This window comes from Actinia tenebrosa, unplaced genomic scaffold, assembly GCF_029948245.1.
Source record: "Actinia tenebrosa isolate PJP-AT-01 unplaced genomic scaffold, QUT_ActTen_1.0 PGA_scaffold9__36_contigs__length_13948895, whole genome shotgun sequence".
In the NCBI taxonomy this organism is placed as follows: Eukaryota; Metazoa; Cnidaria; class Anthozoa; order Actiniaria; family Actiniidae; genus Actinia; species Actinia tenebrosa.
Window position 1 is genome coordinate 7743609 of NW_028292586.1, and position 22863 is coordinate 7766471.

The following is a 22863-nucleotide window of genomic DNA, read 5'->3' on the forward strand; positions in this document are numbered from 1 at the left end:
TCCGCGCTCAGATTGCTCATATTAGATCTCGGGTCTACAACGTTTTTTTTTTTGCATAGGTGTATCATGTGAATGATCGTCGTGAACGATGCATGCCATAACTATTTCAAAGGGAACCGGCAGCTGATTAAAGAATAGACGCTGTTGCACTATTTACCTATTGAAAAATAAGTACAATGCATGATACTTAACCGACACTGCCGAAAAGAAGAGAAAAGATCTAAAAGACATTGCAATATGCATAACAATGAGACAGAGATGCCGGTCTAACAAAAAAAGAAAATAAAATAAAAATCTGTTCGAAGTAGGGTTATGTGTTTAAGCGAAAGATGGCGCGCAATCAAAGACTGAATAAGAAAGTAAGGGGTCTCGGGGTTAATTCCTGAAAAAGCCTTGTGAAACTGACGTTTCGGACGTTAGTTCTTCATCGGACGTTAGTCCTTCTTCATTTTGCACTTGCTTTGACGGAGAACTAACGTCCGAAACGTCAGTTTCACAAAGCTTTTTGCGGTGATCCAATTTATCTACAAGTTCCTACTGTTTTATTCAGAAACACCGACGCAGTCTACACTAGTTCTACTAGTTATCACCACTCATCGACAAATCATACATCGAGCTCGCATCATAGTTAATTGAGGGGAATGGCCAGTCCCCTCAATTAAGTAGGGTTTGTTGGGTATATTCGAGGGTTTTTGTTCGAGTCATTTCCGGTTTTCCTTCCTCTGGAAAACCTAACGAGAATGAACTAGAATCACAATCGATCTGTGAACAAGCTGTACGTACCCTCACTTTGATCAGCCCAGAGGTTGTTTCAGGATTAGATCATAGTCAAAGGTAAAAAGAGACAACGACTGGAACAGACGATACCGTAACTAGAGAAATGCGCAGGATCTTGCTATGACGATAGCAAATCGATTTGACGCGAGAAGTAGTGAATATTATCGAGTATGTATGGCTGTTCAAGAAGTCCAAAAAATGGATTATGCCAGAGCCCTCGTTCTTCGCTGCAGGCCAGAAGAAACGCAGGCTCTGGGTACGAGATTGGGGTTACGCGAGCACATTAGACGACTTGCGCTATAACAGTGACAGTAACAGTAGATCACGTGACTACTTCCTATCAAAGTATGAACACTTGAAATGAAAAGAGCACCTCGATTTTAGAAAAGAAGCGAAGTTTCAACTCAAAATGTTGACTTTAGGAGAAATAACACCAAATATATAAAATCAGATAATTCATAAAGATTTGTATGGGATCTAAAAACGTAGTAGTCTGACATGCAACAACCAGTACTTATTTCAACTCATAATTGCCTGTACTAGCGACAGATTGATGCACAACAAAAATAGCTAACTAGCTTGGAATCATTTCAATACTGAAAAGAAGAAAGGCGAAGAAATTTCTACTGTTCATCGTTTGTGTTGTATTACACTAAGTGTAGTTTCCAATCACACTTTAATGCTTATGTACCTATCTAACAATAAGCTGTAACAATGTTTCCCTATTTCTAAATAATGTGATAATTAATATATAATTGATAAGTTCACTAACAATTGTATAATCAAATATCTCTGAAATACATAATATTAATTAATAAACTAAATTCATGTAACAATCATTAGTCAAATCCAACTAGAGGTCCATCATCAATGCTGCATTCTGATTGGATGAGCTACTACTAGGCAATACAGGGGCGGATCCAGGATTTTGTTCAGGGAGGGGTGCTGCACACAAATTTAACCCAGGGAGGGGTGCACCCCTTAAAATCAAAGGGAAAAACAGTATTGGTTATTTTTGAAGTAGGGGCACCAGGGAGGGGTGCACACCCCCTGCACCCCTCCTAAAACAAGTCTTCTCACCCTCATGGCCTATGAATCAATTAAATAGCCCATTTGGCCTTTAGCCTTATGGGCTATTGAGTCATAGCCCATCTGGGCTTGAGGACTAATAATTGCTAAATATTACATGACTAAAGAGTTTGCTTTTCTTCCGTCTAAAAAATAGCTGGTATGACAGGCTGTCATTCTATGGGGGGAAGGAGCTAATCAGGGTCAGCAGGCAAACCACACATTTTTGCCTGCACACTACTGCCTTTATCATTTAATCCCCACCTCTAACAGTCTTTAAATGAGAGTCCACAATACTACAGGTTACTATAGTAGTTATTTTGAAAGGGTTAATATGAACCTTCATGCACTATTTGAAAAAAAAAAAATTATCAAATGGAATAGTATGACCTGGAAGTTTCTCAAAGCTTTATACAACATTGATATCACATTTGGTATAGCATAAAATGTGACATTATGAGTAAAATGACTAATAAAGTAGCTTCATGAACTCAATATCACAGGGAACACAGAGCTACAAGGGCTTATATAGCCCCCTTATATTTTTAGCCAAAAATAAATGTTCTTTTCTGAGCTGTTGAAATAAATATGTTGTAATTGCCCCTCAAAACAGCAACACTTCAAGAGCATTTCTGAGAGCCTCAATTTCAAAATTTTCAGGGGGGGGGGGGCATCCTTTGAACCCCATAGATTAGGCCCTCCAATTCCTACCTAAGACTAAATGGCTCTGTGGTTCCTGTATTATTGAAGCTTCCTAAGTGATCCTTTGTAAAACAATGAGTTACTTGTTCTTAAATCTATTACCCTCATGCAAAACTATTTATATATGTCTTTACTATTCTTAAGTCCTGATATAGGAGCACCTGTTACATATCTACTTGCGCTGATAATATTGCTGCTGAGGATATGGTGGTGGTGGTTGTGTAGTATGGACATACTGTACACCTGGTACTGGCTGGAAGCCTGGTCCTGTTTGAATCACCTGTATTCCTGGGGAGGCAGCAGCAACACATGGGCCACTTGCAACAGTTGTCTGATAAACAACAGCAGCTGGCCTGCCGACAACTACACCAGGTCGACTTCGAGGTGCAATCATAGATGCAATGCCACCTGCAACAACATCCACTGTCTTTTCGGCCATTCAATAGACAGGATCATTGGGGTCCACTCTTGGTGTAGGTCTTCCATACGGGTAGGGGTTACCGACACTATGTACAACTGTAGGGGGTGGTGGTGGGGGAGCACAGCTCGCTTGCCTTGTCATGATACCTCGGATAGTATCTCTTTCCTTTGCATATGGAAATACCTCATTCAGTATAGGGAAGTTTAAGGGATCTGTTACTTGCCTTGACAGCAATTCTACCGCGTGTACTCTTTTGTTATCCAACCTAAATGACCTCAGTATGGGTAGAATACCAACACAGCTTGCTGGCAGCATTTTGGGACATGCTGATTGCAAGAGCTTCATCTTGTCTTCGTCAAAACTGCTTTCGTACAGCAACTCGGCAACTTGCTCGGCATAAAAGTTCCCTTGAGCATACACGATGGCTTGTACCTTATCATCGGTGCAAGGAAGGCGGCGAACTTCGTATTTTACCGTTGCAAAAGCGGTTGGATCCATTTGTAATGAATAATAAAACGCTTGCTTCGACGGAACGTTGAAAGTTTCAGATCTCCAGAAATAGTTCAAAACGGTCAATATTCCAGTAATCTGATTCGATTGTAAAACTCAAAAATACCTAAGCTTTCAGCTCTGAATGACAAAAATTAAGTGAGACGTTTTCTTCCTAATATATTATGAAGAAATAACCAAAAACACCTGGTTTTCACTTCCTACTTTTGAATCTGCGTGCAATTACAAATGTTTCTAATTTTAGAACAAAAGTCGGACCATGACGTCATGTTTACCGATAATGGCCCATGGGACATATTACACAGGTAACCCAAACATCGTAATAAACTTGAAATAAAATATATATTAATCCAATTACTAGTTCTTGTGCATCATTCTAAAAGCTTATTATTTCGTATCTGGAAAGCTTAAAAGCCCCTTACGATCAAATTTAAGAAAAATGTGTTGTGATTTTGAGTTTTCAATCTCTACGTCTTCCAGGTTGGGGTACCTGTGGTTAAGATTCGTAAAATTTTATTGGTCGATAGCTCTCCGTATGGTTCAACGAATTATTATCGACTTGCATTTGGATGTAATAAAACCAAAACATCATCCATGGCCGGTTCTGCGTTAGAAAAAACGCTCAAAAATGTGTTCAAATTCCCTGGTTTTAAGTCAGAGCTACAGGAAAATGCCATTAAAGCCGTGTATGAAGGTAAGTAAATGTAACGAGATTTAATATTCAATTCTTTTGGCTTTAAAAATTACCGCAATTCCTGATAAATTTTTAATTCAATCGAATGTTCGCTTTTGCCTGAGTTACTTTTACTTCAAAGAATTTTATTTTTTGATTCCAGCGTTGTCAAGAATGCCTACAATTTAAGCACTTTTATCTTTCAAGATTATTATATTCCACTAAAAAGATTCCACAGTTAACGTTTTTTTCACGTGGTAAAGAATGAAATATGTGTCACCTTTGTCGCATCAGGGTTGCATGTGTGAGCTCTCTTCAGCTCCAACAAGATGTGGCCTTCAAGCGTATTGGATTTGTGATTCAATTAATGGAAAATCACCCTGTTTGGAGAATTCTTTTTTGCAAAACCATAAAGAATAGACATATGAACTCAAGGTTTCTTTCCTTTTATTTTTGCTTTTGTGCATTCATTCGTTTATTCATTCATTCAAGTCTTTGGGAAGTAAGTCAAGGTGTTATTCAATTAGTGAGGGCTCTCATGGCAATGAGCTTGCTCTACCCCAGGGTGGTGGGGGTACCCCCATGGACTATACAGGAATGATCCGCTGAACAGGGTATGGTTTTCAAGCTTCTTGTCATAAACAGGGTATGCAATTTCACTCAAGTTCCAAGTTCTTCCTGAGTTTCCTGTCATATTCAGGGTTTCTACTTTTGTATTGACCTGAAACTGGTTATTGTGGTCGTAAAAAAAACAATGCACGAGATGACATGATATTATTGAAACAGGAACTCAGTGCAATAAATTATATCTTTTGTCATAAACAGGGTCTACAAATCTGAGTTTTTTTGTCATAAACAGGGTACCCCTTTCAGAATCCCAGCGGAACACCCCTTCCCCCTGGGGCTCTACCAACTAGTTATAGATCATCACATCTCTCAAAGAGAAATGATATCCATTAGTAAGTGAGTTACACTTTGTATTTCAGGTAAAAAGGATGTTTTCATATCCATGCCCACAGGATCAGGCAAATCACTGTGTTACCAGCTCCCAGCAGTCCTAGCCTCAGGAATCACAATTGTCTTCTCGCCACTCATAGCTCTCATTCAAGACCAAGTGTCCAGCCTAAAAGCACTCAAAGTCCAAGTAGAAACATTAAATTCCAAAATCCCAGAAAGTGAACGTAAAAGGATCACAAAAGATCTTTTTACTCTGACACCTAATGTCAAACTACTTTATGTTACACCAGAACTTGCTGCAACACCTGGATTCCTACAAATCTTAAAATCCATTCATAGGAGAGAAGTTTTGTCCTATTTTGCAGTAGACGAGGCCCACTGTGTCTCACAGTGGGGACATGACTTTCGACCAGATTATCTCAAGTTAGGAAGTCTTAAGACTACATTTTCAGATGTGCCATGGATTGCCTTGACAGCTACGGCAACTGCTCGTGTGAAGGAGGACATCTTGAGTTCTCTGAGTTTTAATCCAGAATCAACTGCAGTTTTTAAAACACCTTGCTACAGGCCTAATCTTTTCTATGATGTTAGGTAAGCTGGCCCTGTTATGTATAGGGGCGTAGCCAAAGGAGGGGGCCTGTCCCCCCTCCACTATCCTCAAGCTGTAGAAACCTATCATCTATATGTAGTCATGTGATAAGTTTGACTTAACAATGATCTGAAAACAGGTTTTACCCCCCCAACCCCTTCCCCATCCTCCTCACCAAAGGCAATATCCTCGTTACACCACTGATGTTCCTGTTTCAATGCAACTCATATTCCAGCTCTCTCTCTCTCTCTTTTTGGTGTTCTTACTTTGATCTATGATATTTACCATGGAACTGATCATTAAGCCAGATAATCACTTTTGAGGCTGGTGCCTACTATGTTATTAGCCAATGTTCGTCTGCCATATAACATCAAACATACTGTCTCCTAATTTATAGTTTCATCAATATCGATGCTATGAAGATATTTTTATTTTTATGTCATAATTTTTAACATCCATTTGGTATATTTAGTTTTAAAGAACTATTACATGAACCTTATGAGGATCTGAAGTCCTTTGCTGAGTCAGCAATTCATTCCCAAGAATCTTCAAAGGTTAGTCTCTTAAAGGGTTACCATTCCTTTTGGACTACTGTCTTTTAGCACAACTGAATAACCTTTTTGCACAAGTTTTAAGTAATGAGTTGTAAGTGGTCATTCTTACTGCCCAACAAACGTATTTCTTGCAAATTGTGTGAAAAGGTCATTTTTGTGCAAAGCAACTTGTGCGAATTTTGAGGCAGTCGTGCGAAACAATTGGGTAGCTCATCAAGAGTTATTATTGGTTTATCATGATTAAATTTATCATTTATTATTATTATTATTATTATTATTATTATTATTATTATTATTATTAGGGTAGTGGTATCGTGTACTGTAGGACTAGAGATGCATGTGTTGAAGTTGCATCCAGGCTAACAAGAAAGGGACTACTGTCAAAGCCATATCATGCAGGTTGGACAATGAGCTTCTCTTTGCCTTACAGAAATAATAGCAACCATATGAAATAAGAGCTCCTGAAAAAATCTTAGCTGCAGATTTTTGAAAATAATTGTTTTACTTCATTATTTACTGAGGTTTTTGATATTCTCTGAACTCAATAATTGCTAGATGTACACTGAAATTCGATTTTTTGTTTCCTATCAATCAGTCAGTACCTCTTATATTCTTGCCTGGCGGTAGTAAAAACCCAGTTTCACAACAAGCTGTTGAAATGCCAGAGTTTGCAGACCCAGAGAACAACAAAAGAACCACAGCATAATCACTACGTTTAAATAGGACACCTTGCAGACGAGTCAAAGCGTAGCGCTCTATATAATAAAATGTCAATCAGACAAAATTTTCACAGACGTTTTTTGTCACAGGTCTAAAGCCAAGCAACAGAGAAGAAGTTCAACAAGAGTGGATGGATGGTAAAGTGGCAGTGATTTGTGCTACCATCAGTTTTGGCATGGGTGTGGATAAGGCTAATGTTAGGTGAGCTTTAATGAAAGATTATTCACCGAGTGTAACTGGAATTTGGGACAAACCAAAAGTGGATAATTTCTATAACAAGTTAAAAGATCATGAAATTAATATCCCATTATCTGGACCAAACAATATCAGTAAATAAAAACAACTTGCAATGTGAACTTGCGCTTTTATGAGTTGCAAGGCAAGTTCAGACCTGCATTATTCTGGCCACTTTGGGAGCCAATCAGATTGCTCAGGACAATATCGCAGATTTGCCTCTGTAATCATGTAGCTAGTCATCTGTTGAGAGAACAATAATTCTCAAACAAGATGGAGGTAAAAGTAAAGAATGAGACTTAATACTCAGTGTCAGTATAAAGTTCAGACCATAAGAAACTCTGTTGTGTATGGTAGTATGGTATGCAGAGTGTCTGTGCACTGTTGATTTCCAGTTGACGTTTACATTTATTACAAGACAACGCTTTCACATCAAGTCTAGGACCAAACTGATTAATATGTAGTTTACAAATTGGTCAACAAACACCTGGGGGAGTGGAGTACTCCCATATAACAAAGGGAGGGGATGACAGGGGCAGATCCAGGGGAGGGGTGCAGGGGGCGCACACCCCTCCCTGGTTACACTTTGTTTGGTTACACTTTGTTTTTCCTCTTTGATTTTAAGAGGTGAACCCCTCCCTGGGTTAACATTGTGCGCAGCACCCCTCCCTGAACAAAATCCTGGATCCACCCCTGGATGATCACTGAATGTTTTAGGAGTTCAAATTGTAAGTCACTCCCCCTCATTTAGGAGTGAAAAAGGGAAAGCTATTGTGTTTTGTAGTACTTTTAGGGCTAAAATTATGTAAGGACCAAACCCAAGTTCTCTTTTTAGGGGTTTGCAGAACCCCACTCAGGAGTTGACACTAACTTGGGTGCCATATTCTTTACTATTACCAAATTAGGTATTATTAGCAACTGCTTGTCATTTTAAAGGTTTATTGCTCACTGGAACATGCCGCAATCAATGGAGGGTTACTATCAAGAATCTGGCAGGGCTGGAAGAGATGGCAAACCAGCATTTTGTCGTCTTTACTACTCAAGGTAATAATAGAATAAAAAGAACTATAGATATTGCCCATCACCACTGTCACACACATCCAGCAATTATAGTCAGTACCCCCCAGGGGGGGGGGGGGGTACTACCACCCCAACTTGGGTAGGGGTGTGCCGCCAGGACCTCAAAACCCTAACCCTATCCCAGACCTAAAATTTTGATTTTACATACCCTACCCCAGACTAAAACTAATAATTGTACACCCTATCCCAGACTAAAAGACAGAAAAGGTTACTTAATAGATTGCAATCAATATTTACTAACGTTTTCATTGTTTTTGTGCCGGAAGAAAGCGTAACCTATTCGCCAGACTAAAACGAACAAATCGTTAACCCTATCCCAGACTAAAATGATACCCTATCCCAGACAAAATGTCAAAAAATGATACCCTACCCCAAACCCAAAAGCCAGAAAACCATACCCTATAGGGCGGCACATACCCGTATAGCAAATATAGGGGAGTACCCCCCCCGGGCAGTACCCTTGGCAATATGCACATGTGTAGCCTGGCAGCAATGATATTTATAGAACTTTTCATTATCTTATCGATTGACTGTTTGTGTTGTGAGTTTGCATAAAATTAATTTTACACCTTTACAGTTAGCTAGTCACAATGTTGAGTAAAAAAATTTAGCTACTCAGGAGATAGCAAAATGACCTCATAATCCAGTCATGGTGTTTCATTCCCACATGTGTTGAGAGGGCTCTCCTCTCACGAAGGCAAATCTGGCTCAATTTCCAGACTCTGAGTGGTATGTTAACTAGTAGAGTTGTTTGTTGGTTCTCTCCAGATTTCTCTCTCTCTCTCTGCAAAAATCAATTTCTAAATTCCATTGGAAGAAGAGCCACTGAAGTGGAACCACTGTCAATTCCAATTCATTATAATTATTGTATTTTGTTATATTTATTAATTTTAGTTGTTCAGCAGATTCATAATTAGATGTAGGCTTTGTTACTTGCTGTGGATTGGTATAAATAGGAATGCTTTGTTTTCATCGTCCCATATTATGATTGGTTAAGTTTGTAAAAGTGGTCCCAGTTATCCTGTCCACATTATAACTAGTACAGGTTCCAATACTGAACTCTATGCTTTTCTTTACTTACAGGAGTGATAGAGACCAGGTTTGCTTTCTTATCAAGAATGACATGAAAAGAAGAGAAGTATGTAAAATATATATATATATATATTTATGATTTATAGTGTTAGTTTTCAATCATTCCCAAAGGAGTGAAATAACAAAAGACACGGCAGAGATATATAGAGATTAACACATGTTAAGAGCTTGATATCGTTTTTATTCACAAGTTTCCATATTATATCGCGAACAAGGGAGTCTGCGAGCGAGTGATATGATATGGAAAACCAGGGAATAAAAAAGATATCAGGCTCTAAACATGAAATAATGTTTATTACACATTTAAGGTCGATAAAAGGAAAAACGATTCCAGTTTCCAGTTTACCGTGAAGTGATATCGTATCACTTCACTGAATATATGGTCTTTATTCATGGCTTAATCACACAGATATTGACCCTAAATGTGCAATAAAACAATAGATTCATTGAAAAATTCTTTTATTGAATTTAATCAAGATGGCAGCTATGACATGTGCAAACAAAGAATAGATAATGATTTATCATTAAACGCTTTTTTCTTTTTCTTTTCTTTTTTTTTTATAGAAAAAGAAGAATGCTGCCCAAAAAAACAAAGCCGTACAAAAAAGTTTTGAAGCTGTAGTGAAATATTGTGAGGAACCAAGGTAATCGACCTAATCATCATCATCATCATCATCACCACCACCACCATCATCAAACACATCATCATCATCACCACCATCATCATTATAATAATAATAATAAATAATAATCACCACCATCATCATCATCACCACCACCACCATCATCATCATCAACCACATCTTTATATCATGACCATCATCTGTAATCTTTATTGCAGTTGCAGACATGGAAAGATTGCATCATATTTTGGTGACACCAAACCAAAGGTACTGTTACTATCCTGTAATTTTCTCTCAAGGCCGTGGAAGGGGAGGGGCTGGGTGTGATATATAGCCCCTCACCTTTTTCCTTTTATATAGGTTTAGTCTCTTATATTTTCCATTCTTACCCCCACCCCATGAAACTTTCTTATATTTTCAAATCTTAGCCCCCCACTCCAGTTTTAGGGTGCTCCGCAGTCCATCTCCCATGCTGGGCTGGGGTGGATCTAGGAAAGGCTTATTTGATACTTCCTTCCTAGCTAGGAGCGCCTAAATGCAGGAAATAGTATCGCTGAAATCACGTGAATTTTTTCATTCGTCTCAAGAATAATTTGGCAACCCTACAGGCAACTTGCATAGTTGCTTTTTTGCCACTTTAATCGGGGTTCTACTATTGCAACCCTGTTCTAACAGAAATCAAAACGATTACTCTTTTAGTGTAACAAGGGATGTGACTGCTGCAAGAATCCTCGATTCGTATCTTGTCAGCTGGATCTTTGGCACAGAGGTGCATTCGCAGGAGCCGCCAGACAGGGTAGTGGAAGTACGTACATAAGCCATGGACCAACAAATGGGAATGACCCTGAGTTGTATGGTGGGGGCAAAAAAGGTTACGAAGTAAAGTAAGTATAACAGAAGGGGCTAAAAAAACCTTTATTGCCATGGCCCTTGGATCTTATTATAATGAACAAAATCCTAGGACGAGTTTATGTTATGCTCTAGCTTTCACGTTGTCAAAACGTGAAACAGGGTGGCATGAGTGGCGTAGTGTTTTACTGCTCCGGGTTCGAGCCCCGGCTCAAACTGGACCAAATTTGAGTTGAGTTTGTTTGATGTGTTGTTCTCTCCCTTGCCACGAGGGTTTTTCTCCGGCTTTCCTCCATCCGTAAAAATCAACATGTCAGTTGAGTGTTGTATATTGTAAATATAGAATGTAGTGCGTGTGGTGTGGTGTGGAGGGTATCTTACGTAAGAGCCCCGCACGGATATAAAGTAATATAAATCTTCTGGCCGGGGCTGTTCCTTCAAAGGTCCACTATATTTTCATGCATAGCTTCGATTCATCGCACTTCGATTCTCATCAAACTGTTTTCATTCCTTTCTTCCAGACATTTCGAGGGTGACTACAGCGACCAAGAACAAGATAACTCCGACGACGAGAAATCCTTCCGACAAAATCTCATTCGAAGTGAATTCAAGAAAAGAAGACGTAGTAGCAGTTCTTCTCGTAGCCGTGCTCCCCCTGTCCCTGAGGAACCAGGGTGGGGCTGCCCTTTGAAAGAGGCATCGAATTTTGCGCACCTTACTGGGCTATCTGTACAGGCGCGACTTCACTGCCTCAAAATGATAGAAGACGCTTTGAAAGCAAACGTTCGAGCAGAAGGCGCAGTTGAAAATCTGAACGATCTACTGTTCGCCGCGGGTGACAAGGCTATTGACTTGGAATATAGCGTTTTCCGTGCCAGTAAGGTCCATACCACTTACAGGGCTAATATCTTGAAGAAAGCTAACGACATTAAAGCTGCCACTAAACAAGGCCAATTGTACAAGCCCAGTAGCGAGAAAGAAGAAGCTAAATCAGTACAGAAACCCGCTAAACGAAGGCTGCCAGTCGCTGAAGATACCATATATGACTTCGATGATGAATTTGAGCTTGATGATGTCAACTTACTTGATATTGAGGACGACTGGTCGCGTGATCAAACTTCATTAAATATCGAATCTCATACTAGTACTCTCACGGACAAACCTATGCAGATTTCAAATAGTGACGCAAACAGTGGTATAACTAATGATAGAGCACGGAGCACCAAGCCAAAGCCATCTTCATTCATACCAGCTAGTCAACTAGTTTCGAGCTCAGACTATGATTCAGATTTCTTAAGTAATGATAATTTTGGCATCAGTAGTTTAGATAATTTTGACAATAAATTAATGGAAGATACTTCCAGAAAATGTAAGGGTGCCGTATTCGTCAAGGCTTGTCAAATGGTTTCAAGGGACCATAGCGAGAAACATCGTGGAAACACTTCCAAGAAGAATTATCGTGCTACTGACTTAACTTCCAGTCAAGAGTCCGTAGACAAGACCTCTAGTTTACTGGATTCAGACTTCGAAATCAAGAAGATTTCCAAAAAGGAAAATCGTGGACAAAAGTCGAGCATTAACACAAAACTAAAAACGAAAAGAAAAAATAAACTGAAGAATACAGTTTCGTCTGCTTCTATTACGAGCTTTTTTGCGAAAGAATCGAATAGGTTGGCAAAAGCTACGACAACGACGACGACAACATCCAAAGAACTGGTGGAAAGATCACTGCATGAAGACCCACGTTTGACACTTTGTGCAACAACTCTTTCTCCTTCTTCTCCTTCGTTATCAGAGTTTCCAATGCGAAAGCGATCTTTGGACAGTAACGATTCTCATGAAACGAAAGAATCGGCGCAATTATCTTCCAGGTCTTCCAAAAAGCCCAAGTTAAATTTGGACTGTGATTGGGACCCGTCTGTGGATTGTAGTGAAGTGTTTGGCGATATGGATGATTTTCAGGCAACTGCTCACATGATGGACGATTTGAGGAATAATCTTTTTCGAGAACCAGAAAAAAAGGAGCCATCTATCGAGCCACTTTCTTGGAGAAATATGGCTGAAGATACATCGAAGAGAACATGCAAAACTTCAACGTTTGTTACTGCATCAGAAATGTTACAAAAGAAAGGCACCTTGGGGAAAGATAAAGATAAAAGCGTTTCTAGAACGGTAAATAAGAATCATCATCATCACCATCATCACTCGCCAAAGCAACATAACAAAGAAGCGAGGAAGATGAATAAATATTTGAACAACGCTGTCTTCTCTAAATCCAAAACCAAAAATGCAACTTTAGCAATAAAAAGTTTTACATCAAAGTCAATTTCAGTTACTCCAAAGAAAACCTCAATTTCACTGCATTCACGGACGTCATCAAGAAGCCCCGTAAAACAAGTTGCATCAGTCGTTGTAAAGCATTTGACGCCATACTTAAAGAATGGTCGAATATCAAGCAAGGTGAGCCTCGGTAATGCAGTAAAGGCTCTGTAAAACTGTGTAACTTCCCCATCAACATGTCTCACAATTTTCTTCGGCTTCCTTCGTTCCTTCGTTCCTTCCTCCCTTCCTTCCTTCCTTCCTTTTTTTCTTGACGCGTAGCGTTGCACTGGCATCGCCACTGCCCAGAGTATCACTTCTCTAGCAACTTTTCTAACACCTGACCTCGGTAACTTGCAACGCTACATTTGTCAGGCATTGCGAGACAAGTTGCTGAGAGAATGGCACAGTGTAATAGGATCTTAAAGGCACAAAAATCGAGCTCAAGCTAGTTGACACGACATTCACCCAACATTTCTTGTGTCAAATATGGGGACCGTTCGTCTTGGTCTTCCAACAATGTTGGGATGTGATTTTTTATGTTGAATGTATGTTGGGTCAATTTGATTTTGAAACAAACGTTTGTCGGAATAGTTGAATGATAAAGTATTTTTATACGATTTTGAGTGTTTACTGAATATGATGCTATCACTCAAATCATACGAAAATATTTTGACATTCATCTTTTCACGTCATGTAGAATGAATACCGACTGAAAACATCGAGTTATATTGGGTATAATAGGCACTTGAATGTTTTTCATTCTCTTTCCCAGACCCTACTCATTAGCCAAATCGTAGGTATTTTCGTTATGAGGAGGCTCTGGGTACGAGAATGTAAGGTTTCTTTTCTATTCGTTTCTTCAGGATTTATTCAAGTCCCTTGCGAGGAATGTGACTCACCATGTTATGGAATCTAAATCTGACGTATCTGAGACAGAATGTAAGCAATATTGGATTCAACTCTGTTCTTGATCTTGAATGTAGCCTCATCGTGTAGTTAAGTTGTTATAATTAATGCTGCTTTGCTCTTGTTGTTTTTTGCTGCTACAGTTGTCATAATGCTGGTGATACTATTGCTAATGCTCGTGTTGTTGCTGCTGCTGTTTCGTTGTTGCTGCTGATATTGTTGCTCATATACTCGCGTTGTTGTTGTTGTTTTTGTGTTGTTGTTTTTGCACATGCTACAGTTGTTGCTGATACTAATGTTTGTTGTTGTTGTTGTTATTGTTTTTGCTGTTGAAAATTGTTGCCGGTGCTGTTGTTTGTCACTGCTTTTGTTTGTTACTACTCTAAATGCTGTGGCTGCTTGATGTTACTTCTGCTACATCTTCTGCATCTCATATTTTGCTGGAATAGTTCTTTTTTCTTCTGCTATCATTGATATTTTCGCTGTTTGTATTTCCCACCTGGGAAGACTATATCTAAAACTAACTCCAAGATATTTTCTCCACTTAGTGAAACCAGTTGTGAAATCAACCATCAAGCACCTCTTCTCGTTCTCCAAGATGTATACGAGTGAAAGCGTATGGCAAAATTTCAAGACCTCGTCGTTGACCATACGCCTCTAACAGTCTTTAATACAAAGTCGAGTAATCACTGATCACTATAATAGTTCTCGTATTTGTAGTTATATGTTGCAATTATAGGAACCTTTCCAGTGTTTTGGGATGTCGTAATCTATTTATGATCCACCATTATAACATTGTTTCATTACAACGCACTGATAGAGACAATAGTAGTGACATGGAAATAGGACAATACATCGCCGTCAATCAAATATATTCTTATATTGTTAGAGTATATAAAGGTACATCGAAACCGTGACAAGGTACATGGGAAACTATACTGTAACAGTAGTGACATGGAAATAGGGCAGTGCACTGCCGTAAATCAAATATATTGTTAGAGTATATAAAGGTACATACAAGTATACACTAAGGCACATGGAAACCTTGACAAGGTACATGGGAAACTATACTGTAACAGTAGTGACATGGAATTAGGGCAGTACACTGCTGTCCATCAAATAAATCGTTAAGATACATAAATATACATGGGGACCATGAGAAGGTCACAACAGGGAAAACGGCAATACACTGCCTTCGCTCAAATAAATCATTCGGTTCATTTACATGACTTTGATTAATAGTAGTGTATTACCTGATTTCCCTTTCTTGACTGTTGTCATGATCAACCGGGCATGTTACAATGAGAACAGTGCTAAGTCAGTATTGAAGCTACTTATCCATACGAAAACTGCGAAAACCTCGAAATAAAGCTTTTGACCAAAAACGTGTTTCAAAGATTCTTAGGGGGATGTTACATTAACAGGAACGTATCCAGGATTTTGACTTGTGCATGGATCGCTTTCTGTTCCATACTATTCTGTACTTGGATATCAAAAGAGGTATTTTCAACATTGTCTGATCAGCCTTCAACAAAATAAGTGCGTTTTTTTCCCTCTGGTTACCCCCAAAGCCGCAAAGTATTATTGGTATACGAAAGAAGAGATTAAAATCAAGAAAACACACTCGTTTTCGATCGACATTGCTAATGCACTTAACTGTTAATTCTGAATATGAGCAAAAGGAATTAGGTAGTATGGTTACTCATAGTAAAAACATACTGCCAAATGATAATGTATGCTTTGAAGGGATGAATTCTTATCTGGATACGATGGGATTCGAACTCACTAACCGGGAAATTCAAGAAAAAAATCGATTCCACTGTGCCATACCCCCGAGACATCCGCAGAGCTGAGGCGGCGTATGGACTGAAGACCTGACGGCGATTAAATCCTTCTAGCTAGTGCCCTTGGGTGTACGAACTACGCATGAAAATGTTCTAGCCGGCCCCCAGACCATATTGGCTAATCCCTTGCATCTCTGATAAACGTTTGCCCATCCCCCCTTTTTCCTACCAAAATTTTCCCGATCCCCCTTCAATTCCACCTGCCTCCCCCCCCCCCCTCCTCTGCCATACATTATGAACGCAGCCTAAATCAAAAGGGGTTGTGGAGATTAGCTGAAGCTCAAAAAAGAAGTATAGCTCCTCCGTATAAAGGATTCAATTCTCATACGGGACTCCCCCTCCCCTTCTGGCTTTGAATTAAAACGTCTTGTTGACGTCAAAATGGTGAATAGTTTACACTAGATAATTTAGATACTACGTAATAAATTATTTACTTTTCAGCAGTGTAACTCCATTTCAGTACATTTGCTCAAGTCAGTCATAATCTAGCCAATCATGACGCTCCAACTCATTCCGTCGCGTCTCTCGTCAGTGGACTGGGCACTAGAAAAATTAAAAATGGCGGAAGAAAAGATTTGATGAAGACTATCGAAAAAAATTATCATCTAATTCTATTGAATTCCATGATATTATGGCAGTGTCTGGGAAGTGGAAATCGCCTCAGGACTTTATAACCGTATCTATACCGACCAAAGATACTGATTATGACAACAGCAAGAACAGGAGAAGTACAACTTTTTACAGAGTAAGTCAGTGTGGATACCGGTGTTTTTAGTCAATTAGTTTTAAGTGTTTAGCAAAAATAATCATCTTCGAGAATGGCCGATTATATGCTGGGGTTATATTAAACTTTAGTTTTTAAACTTAGGCTCTAGAAAACCTTTTTTATCAATCGTATGCCTCTTTTTATGATAAAAAATAAAGGTTAGAATTTTTACTGCTGGCGGGATTTGTGAACTGAAATTCTTAATCATGACATTTAACCAGTTTAGCTTATAATAGTCATGCGATCTTCAACATGTAAATCGTAATTTTTCTAAGGAATACAAACGAAAGAACAAGAAAGATGTTTAGTTCGACTATTTTTTTTATCCAGGAAAAAAAAAGCTTTAAAAAATAAATAGTGTATTCGTATGTTAGTGTAGACGACAAAACAAAGGAGTGTTGCTACACTGGATGGCAAGCTTGTTTATCGCCTTTCATTTTCGTTAATTTTATTCAGCCGCGTCTACAATTCATTACATTTTTCTCGTTTTCTAAGCAACGTAGAACAAAGTAAAGAGACTAAATTTTATTCCTGCTTTTAAAAAAGTATATGATTTTTTTAATTTACCAATTGAAATTGGAATAAATGCTTGCATTGTTTTTGTTTTGTGTTTACGTTTAATAGAAGTGCATAGCAGGCCATTTTTTCATGATAAATATTTAAACACCTTCGAATTTATATTTTTATTTAAAAGATATATCTTATGTATCTCTTAATCTGTGAAACTCTTTTGATTTTATATTTTTAAGTATTATATTTGTATTCTTGTATCATTTTTAATTTTTAATTTTTTTTTTCTTCCCAGAGATGGAAGAGGCTTTCTTCACTTCAGAGATCAGTCTTCGTGGTCGCATGTATATTATTTATGTTATCATTAATAATTTGGCATAAGAGAACTGACAGTATAACAACTGCAGAGAATGATATCTTTGATCACAAACGTCACAAAATATCCGATCACCATATTTTACCCATAAAGAGACCAAATAAAGATGTCATTGTTCGCGAACATTTAGATCAACTTAAAGAATTAGCTAGGAAGCAGGGTGTGGTCCTAAAAAGAGGACCTCCGAAGCTTCAAGAAAGGTTAAAACTGCATCATCAAGAGAAAAACAATAAAGTTAACGAAGCTGTTAATGTTAGAGAAGTGGAGTTGGAAAATGGACAAGTTCATGGCGATAACAATAATAATGATGATATAAAGCCAGTTGAAGGTCTTGGAGATACAGCCGGTGATGGTGAACTTAATAAACAAAATAGTGACTATCATGTGCTGGATATAAATGGTGTCAAACTACTTCCACAAGATGAGGTTAATGACCGACAGAAAGCTGTTATTGGAGCCTTTAAGCATGCTTGGAAGGGATATAAGGCACATGCATGGGGCCATGATGAACTTAAGCCTATATCAAAGACCTTCAGTGAGTGGTTTGGAGTTGGTTTAACAATCATTGATTCGCTTGATACCATGCTTTTAATGAACCTGAAGGAGGAGTTCAAAGAAGCCCGTAATTGGGTTCAGAATGATTTAACTTTTGATAAACATGTTGATGTCAATCTATTTGAAATAACTATCCGTGCTCTTGGTGGATTACTGAGTGCGTATCACCTGTCCAATGATGATATTTTTCTCGAAAAGGCTGTAAGTAATTTGATTTTTCATACAGTAGTTAACTGCAATAATATTGGTTACTCTATTTCATGGCGCATTCTATCATCAAGCTCTGCCTACAACAGCTCCAACTAAAGATGTAACCTTTGCCTCAAAGAAAAATTTCTATAGAACTTATATATAAATATGATTTTGATTTGGGGAGACCATATTACGCTAAAAATAGTTTTACATTAGGCCCAATGGGAACCAAGAATTTGTGCACAGCATTAATAGCTCTCAGTGATTTTGTATGGTTTTTATTTTGTGCCCCTCACCTTTTTTGAGTAAAATAGGGGTTTTGCACTATCACTGTTCATTGTTAAATGGCATAGCAATAAAATCCTTTTATTTCAGAAATTCAATTCTGTTTAATGTAAAACAATTGTAATGTTCCTGCCCTTTAACATGGCTGCTGTCATGTGATGGTGCAAAACCTCTATTGTGAATTGAAAATCTGAAATTCTAGAACCCATTTGAACTCACTTTCATTAAATGATAATGCAAATGTTATAGTCTCAACTGAAACAAACTTTATCTACTCTACACCTGTTGGGCAAAAGGTAGACATGGGCTACCAAATTAACTGTGAGTTTTCAGAATATCTTATGTTAAAATGATGATTATTATGTTCAATGATCTCCAGGTTGATTTGGGCAACCGCTTGCTTCATTGCTTTACTTCTGAATCAGGCATCCCCTACTCTGATGTAAATCTAAAGACTTTACGTGCACATCCTCCAAGATGGGGACCTGACAGCTCTGTGTCTGAAGTCAGTACCATACAGCTGGAATTCAGGGATCTTACATATGCTACAGGCAATGCTCATTACAAGGTATTAAAAATCCTGTTTTAAGATTTGCATCATAATTAAGAAATATGACCGCTTTCCGTGGCTCCATTAAATATTATAACTAGCCATGATTATAACACACACTCTGATTGGTTAATTAGTGTGCTTGAGCATGCATCCAGAAATGGATAGTGCACACTGACCTGATTGCTTAGCTTGCACTATTCTTATTTTCTATGTTAAAACATTGGCCATTCCTTAAATGTATACACAGAATACTGAATAAGATTTGTCTGTTGGATAGCACTATCCACCCTTTGTACAACCAGTACCTGGCTAGTAAATGACCTGTATATATTCTGTTAATTTTTTAATCTTAGAATGCTGTAGATAAGGTGATGCAGCACCTACATACCCTTCCAAAGAAGCATGGCTTGGTGCCCATCTTTGTCAATGCAGACACAGGGAACTTTAGAGCATCAGCAACCATAACTCTCGGTGCTCGTGGAGATAGTTATTATGAATACCTTTTGAAACAGTGGATACAAAGTGGCAAGACTGAAGACTGGTAAGGGTTTCTTAATATCTTTGATATTACACTTGTACTATATAGAGTGTGTCTATTGTGTTTGTTTTTCTTTTATGGGTAAAGGTGATCTATGTACTGTCTTTATTTATCATTTTGTTGTATTCTATTGTGGTGTGCTGTTAAAGAATGCCAGTCTTTTCAATCCACAGTAATTTCAATCCAGGTCATTTCAGGTCGTTTGGATCCACCCACGTACACATTTGATCCATATGATATACCCCTTTGAGGCATACTTATAGAATACCCCGCAAATCATATGCACATACTTAATGACCATGAAATCTATTATTGTAGCGTCGTTCTTCAAAGAGTTCTGACAACTGCATATCATTTGCAGGGTATTTGATAATTGCTCCCGACTTTTCTTTTTCAATTGTGGATCAAAACCAACTGGATCGAAATGATTGTGGATCGAAAAGACTGGTTACCCTGTTAAATATCAATAGACCACTTTACTATAACAAAGCTTTATTTTTATTTGCCCCCCCCCCTCCCCAACCATCCCCCCTGGATGCCCCATAATGCCTTGCGATCCAAGATAGCCGCCACATTGTCAAAGTAGTCCATTGTTTTGTTTTAAAAACAATACAGTTATGCTTATTCACACATATACTTTCTGTCCTTCCCCCCTATCATCACAGGCTCAAAACTGACTTCATTGATTCTATGGATGGGGTCATCTCACTATTATCAAGAAGATCTGAACCCAGCAAGTTGCTTTATGTAGGAGAACTACTTCATGGCACCTCCTTTAGCCCTAAAATGGTAAGTTCTCATTCAATCACTGAATTCTAATAGTCCCCTTCACAGTTCCCTATGCCATCTTGAAAGGTAACTGTGACTTTGCATTGAAGTGGGATATATGGTGAGCTTGCAATAATAAGGTGTTAAAAGAAGGTCTCTGTCATTGCAAGCTCACTGTTTGTCTCGCTTTAATGCACAGTAAAGGCATGGCTACCTTTCAAGATGGTGCAGAGAACTGCAACAGGGACTATTGGAATAGCTTCACCCATACTACCAAGTTGCAGTTGTAGTAGCGGTTTGAAAGCTACTAATTTTATCTTGTTTCTAGGATCACCTTGTGTGTTTTCTCCCTGGAGTGATGGCATTAGCTACACACAATGGTCTAGACAAAAAATACATGAAGTTTGCAGAAGACATGATTGAAACCTGCTACAAGATGTACTCTCAAATGCCATCGGGTCTCAGCCCGGAGATTGCATACTTCAACATGGTATCAGGAAAGTCTCAAGATATTATCGTCAAGGTAAAAGTTGTTCTCTAATTTCTATTAATATGGAGATTATGGCATGGTAAGAGTTTGATGTTATATTTATGTACGAGTTTTCCATAAAATATCATAAATAGCAAGTCTGTGAGGGAGTGAGCAATATGTTAATGGAAAAACAAGTGAATGAAAAATGATATGAGGCTCTTAAAATATAATACTGAATTTGGTTTTTAGGCATATATAACAGCAGGCTTAGCTTAGTTGGTTTATAGTGTGCCGTTCAATCCTTAGGATCTCCATGTCAATCTGTTTTCAACCTCTCTTTTATTGGTTTAGCTTCAGCTATGAATACTTAAAACAGAGCAGGGGGGGGGGGGGTGGGTGAGGGGTAAAGTGCACACTGTTAGCTTCCTGGAAGACCAGCTACTAGCTGGAACACCGATGTTAAAACATGTTTTTCTTTATTAATAGATAAAATGCTGCCCTGTTTGCTCAGTTAGGCCTTGACACCCATTCAACTCACCCCACCCTAATTGAATCTATAGCATACATAACTGTTGTTTCTAAAGTGCTTTTTCACATGTTTTCAGCCTCTGGATGCTCACAATCTTTTACGACCGGAAACAGTGGAATCTTTATACATCATGTATAGACTAACAAAAAACAAGAAGTACCAGGACTATGGCTGGAAGATTTTCCAAGCTTTTGAAAATCATACTCGTATTCCAGAAGGAGGATATTCATCTCTCAACAGTGTGCTGAACTTATCCCATAGATTTAGGGACAAAATGGAGAGCTTTTTCTTGGGGGAAACTTTAAAATACTTGTTTCTGTTGTTTAGTGATTACGATGTGGTGCCTCTCGATAAGTTTGTATTTAACACAGAGGCTCACCCACTTCCCATTAGATCATAAATAGAATGATTCTGAGCCCGGTCGTAGGAAAAGTGGATAGTGCTATCTGACAGATAAATCTTATACAGTGGACAAATTTATTGGATATCAGCATTGAGTTATCTGTTGGATCTAGCACTATCTATCCACCTGTTGTACAAACAGGTCCTAGTCAACAGTATTGGGTAGCACATGAGTACATCCAGTGATGTTGATATAATGGTATCATTGTAATTCACGTTTTCGGCGCTAGCTTGGATTGTGTTATAGTCACCAAAAAGTTTGGACATTGTTCTCGGATTCCCATACAAATTCACTGACTTTAAACTGAGAAAATTTAGGTACAGACTTCTTTAGTTACCTCTCTTAAGAGCAGTAAGAAAAGCTTCAATCAAGCTAGAAAAATGATCTTTACTTGTATTTAGAGAACTTACTAAACGAACCAAGTAAATAGTTCATTTAAAGTCAGTACATTTATACGGAAATTCAAGAACAATGTCCGAACTTTTTGGTGACAGTAACACAATCTAAACCAATTTATACTCCGTGACAGGCTAGGCCCAAAAAGGTGAATTGTATTTAATCTAGAATGATTCTGGTCAACAGTGGTACCATTGGTATGCATCTAGTGATGTTGATATCTGGTGCTTGTTACTGTTGGAGGGGTTAAGACCCAATCTACAGATCTGAAAGTTGAAAGTATTTTCAACAACAATAGAGGCTTTGCACCATTAAGTGATGAAAGCCATGACAGGAGGTACAACCACTACCAGAATCCCTTGCACACTTTCTTTTGTTCAGTTTCTCACAAGTGTAAAAAAATATTCGAATACGAAAGAAAAACCATGAAGAATCCTGGTAATGATTGAGACACCCATCATACCAAAAAGGCATTTAGAGATATCATTTTTTTAGGGAATGTTTGTCAGTAATAAATTCATCTAATATATCTATAATATATTATAATTTTTTTTCTGAGTTTTTAAATAGTAAACTATATGTAGCAGTATTGGATTGGA

The 22863-nt window shown here is 38.3% G+C and overlaps 3 protein-coding genes across 3 annotated transcripts; 2 read left to right on the forward strand and 1 right to left on the reverse strand.

Annotated features, from left to right (window-relative positions):
• Positions 1–1397: 1397 nt before the first annotated feature.
• Positions 1398–3711, reverse strand: LOC116294543 (proline and serine-rich protein 1). The gene has a single exon (XM_031702168.2). The coding sequence runs from the start codon at positions 3464–3466 to the stop codon at positions 2987–2989; it is 480 nt and encodes a 159-aa protein (XP_031558028.2). The 5' UTR covers positions 3467–3711; the 3' UTR covers positions 1398–2986.
• A 340-nt stretch (positions 3712–4051) lies between these two features.
• LOC116294538 (ATP-dependent DNA helicase Q5) lies at positions 4052–15462 on the forward strand. The gene is made up of 13 exons (XM_031702162.2): positions 4052–4172; positions 5138–5699; positions 6170–6251; positions 6554–6650; positions 7061–7172; positions 8142–8249; positions 9369–9423; positions 9942–10021; positions 10219–10267; positions 10700–10884; positions 11371–13309; positions 14035–14110; positions 14626–15462. Exons 1-13 carry the CDS (start codon positions 4073–4075, stop codon positions 14736–14738), a joined length of 3558 nt encoding a protein of 1185 aa, XP_031558022.2. The 5' UTR covers positions 4052–4072; the 3' UTR covers positions 14739–15462.
• Positions 15463–16487: 1025 nt separating this feature from the next.
• Positions 16488–22802, forward strand: LOC116294530 (endoplasmic reticulum mannosyl-oligosaccharide 1,2-alpha-mannosidase). Its single transcript, XM_031702156.2, has 7 exons — positions 16488–16666; positions 17493–18329; positions 18985–19173; positions 19512–19699; positions 20362–20485; positions 20793–20987; positions 21542–22802. The coding sequence occupies exons 1-7, from the start codon at positions 16553–16555 to the stop codon at positions 21863–21865; spliced, it is 1971 nt and encodes a 656-aa protein (XP_031558016.1). The 5' UTR covers positions 16488–16552; the 3' UTR covers positions 21866–22802.
• Positions 22803–22863: the final 61 nt, after the last annotated feature.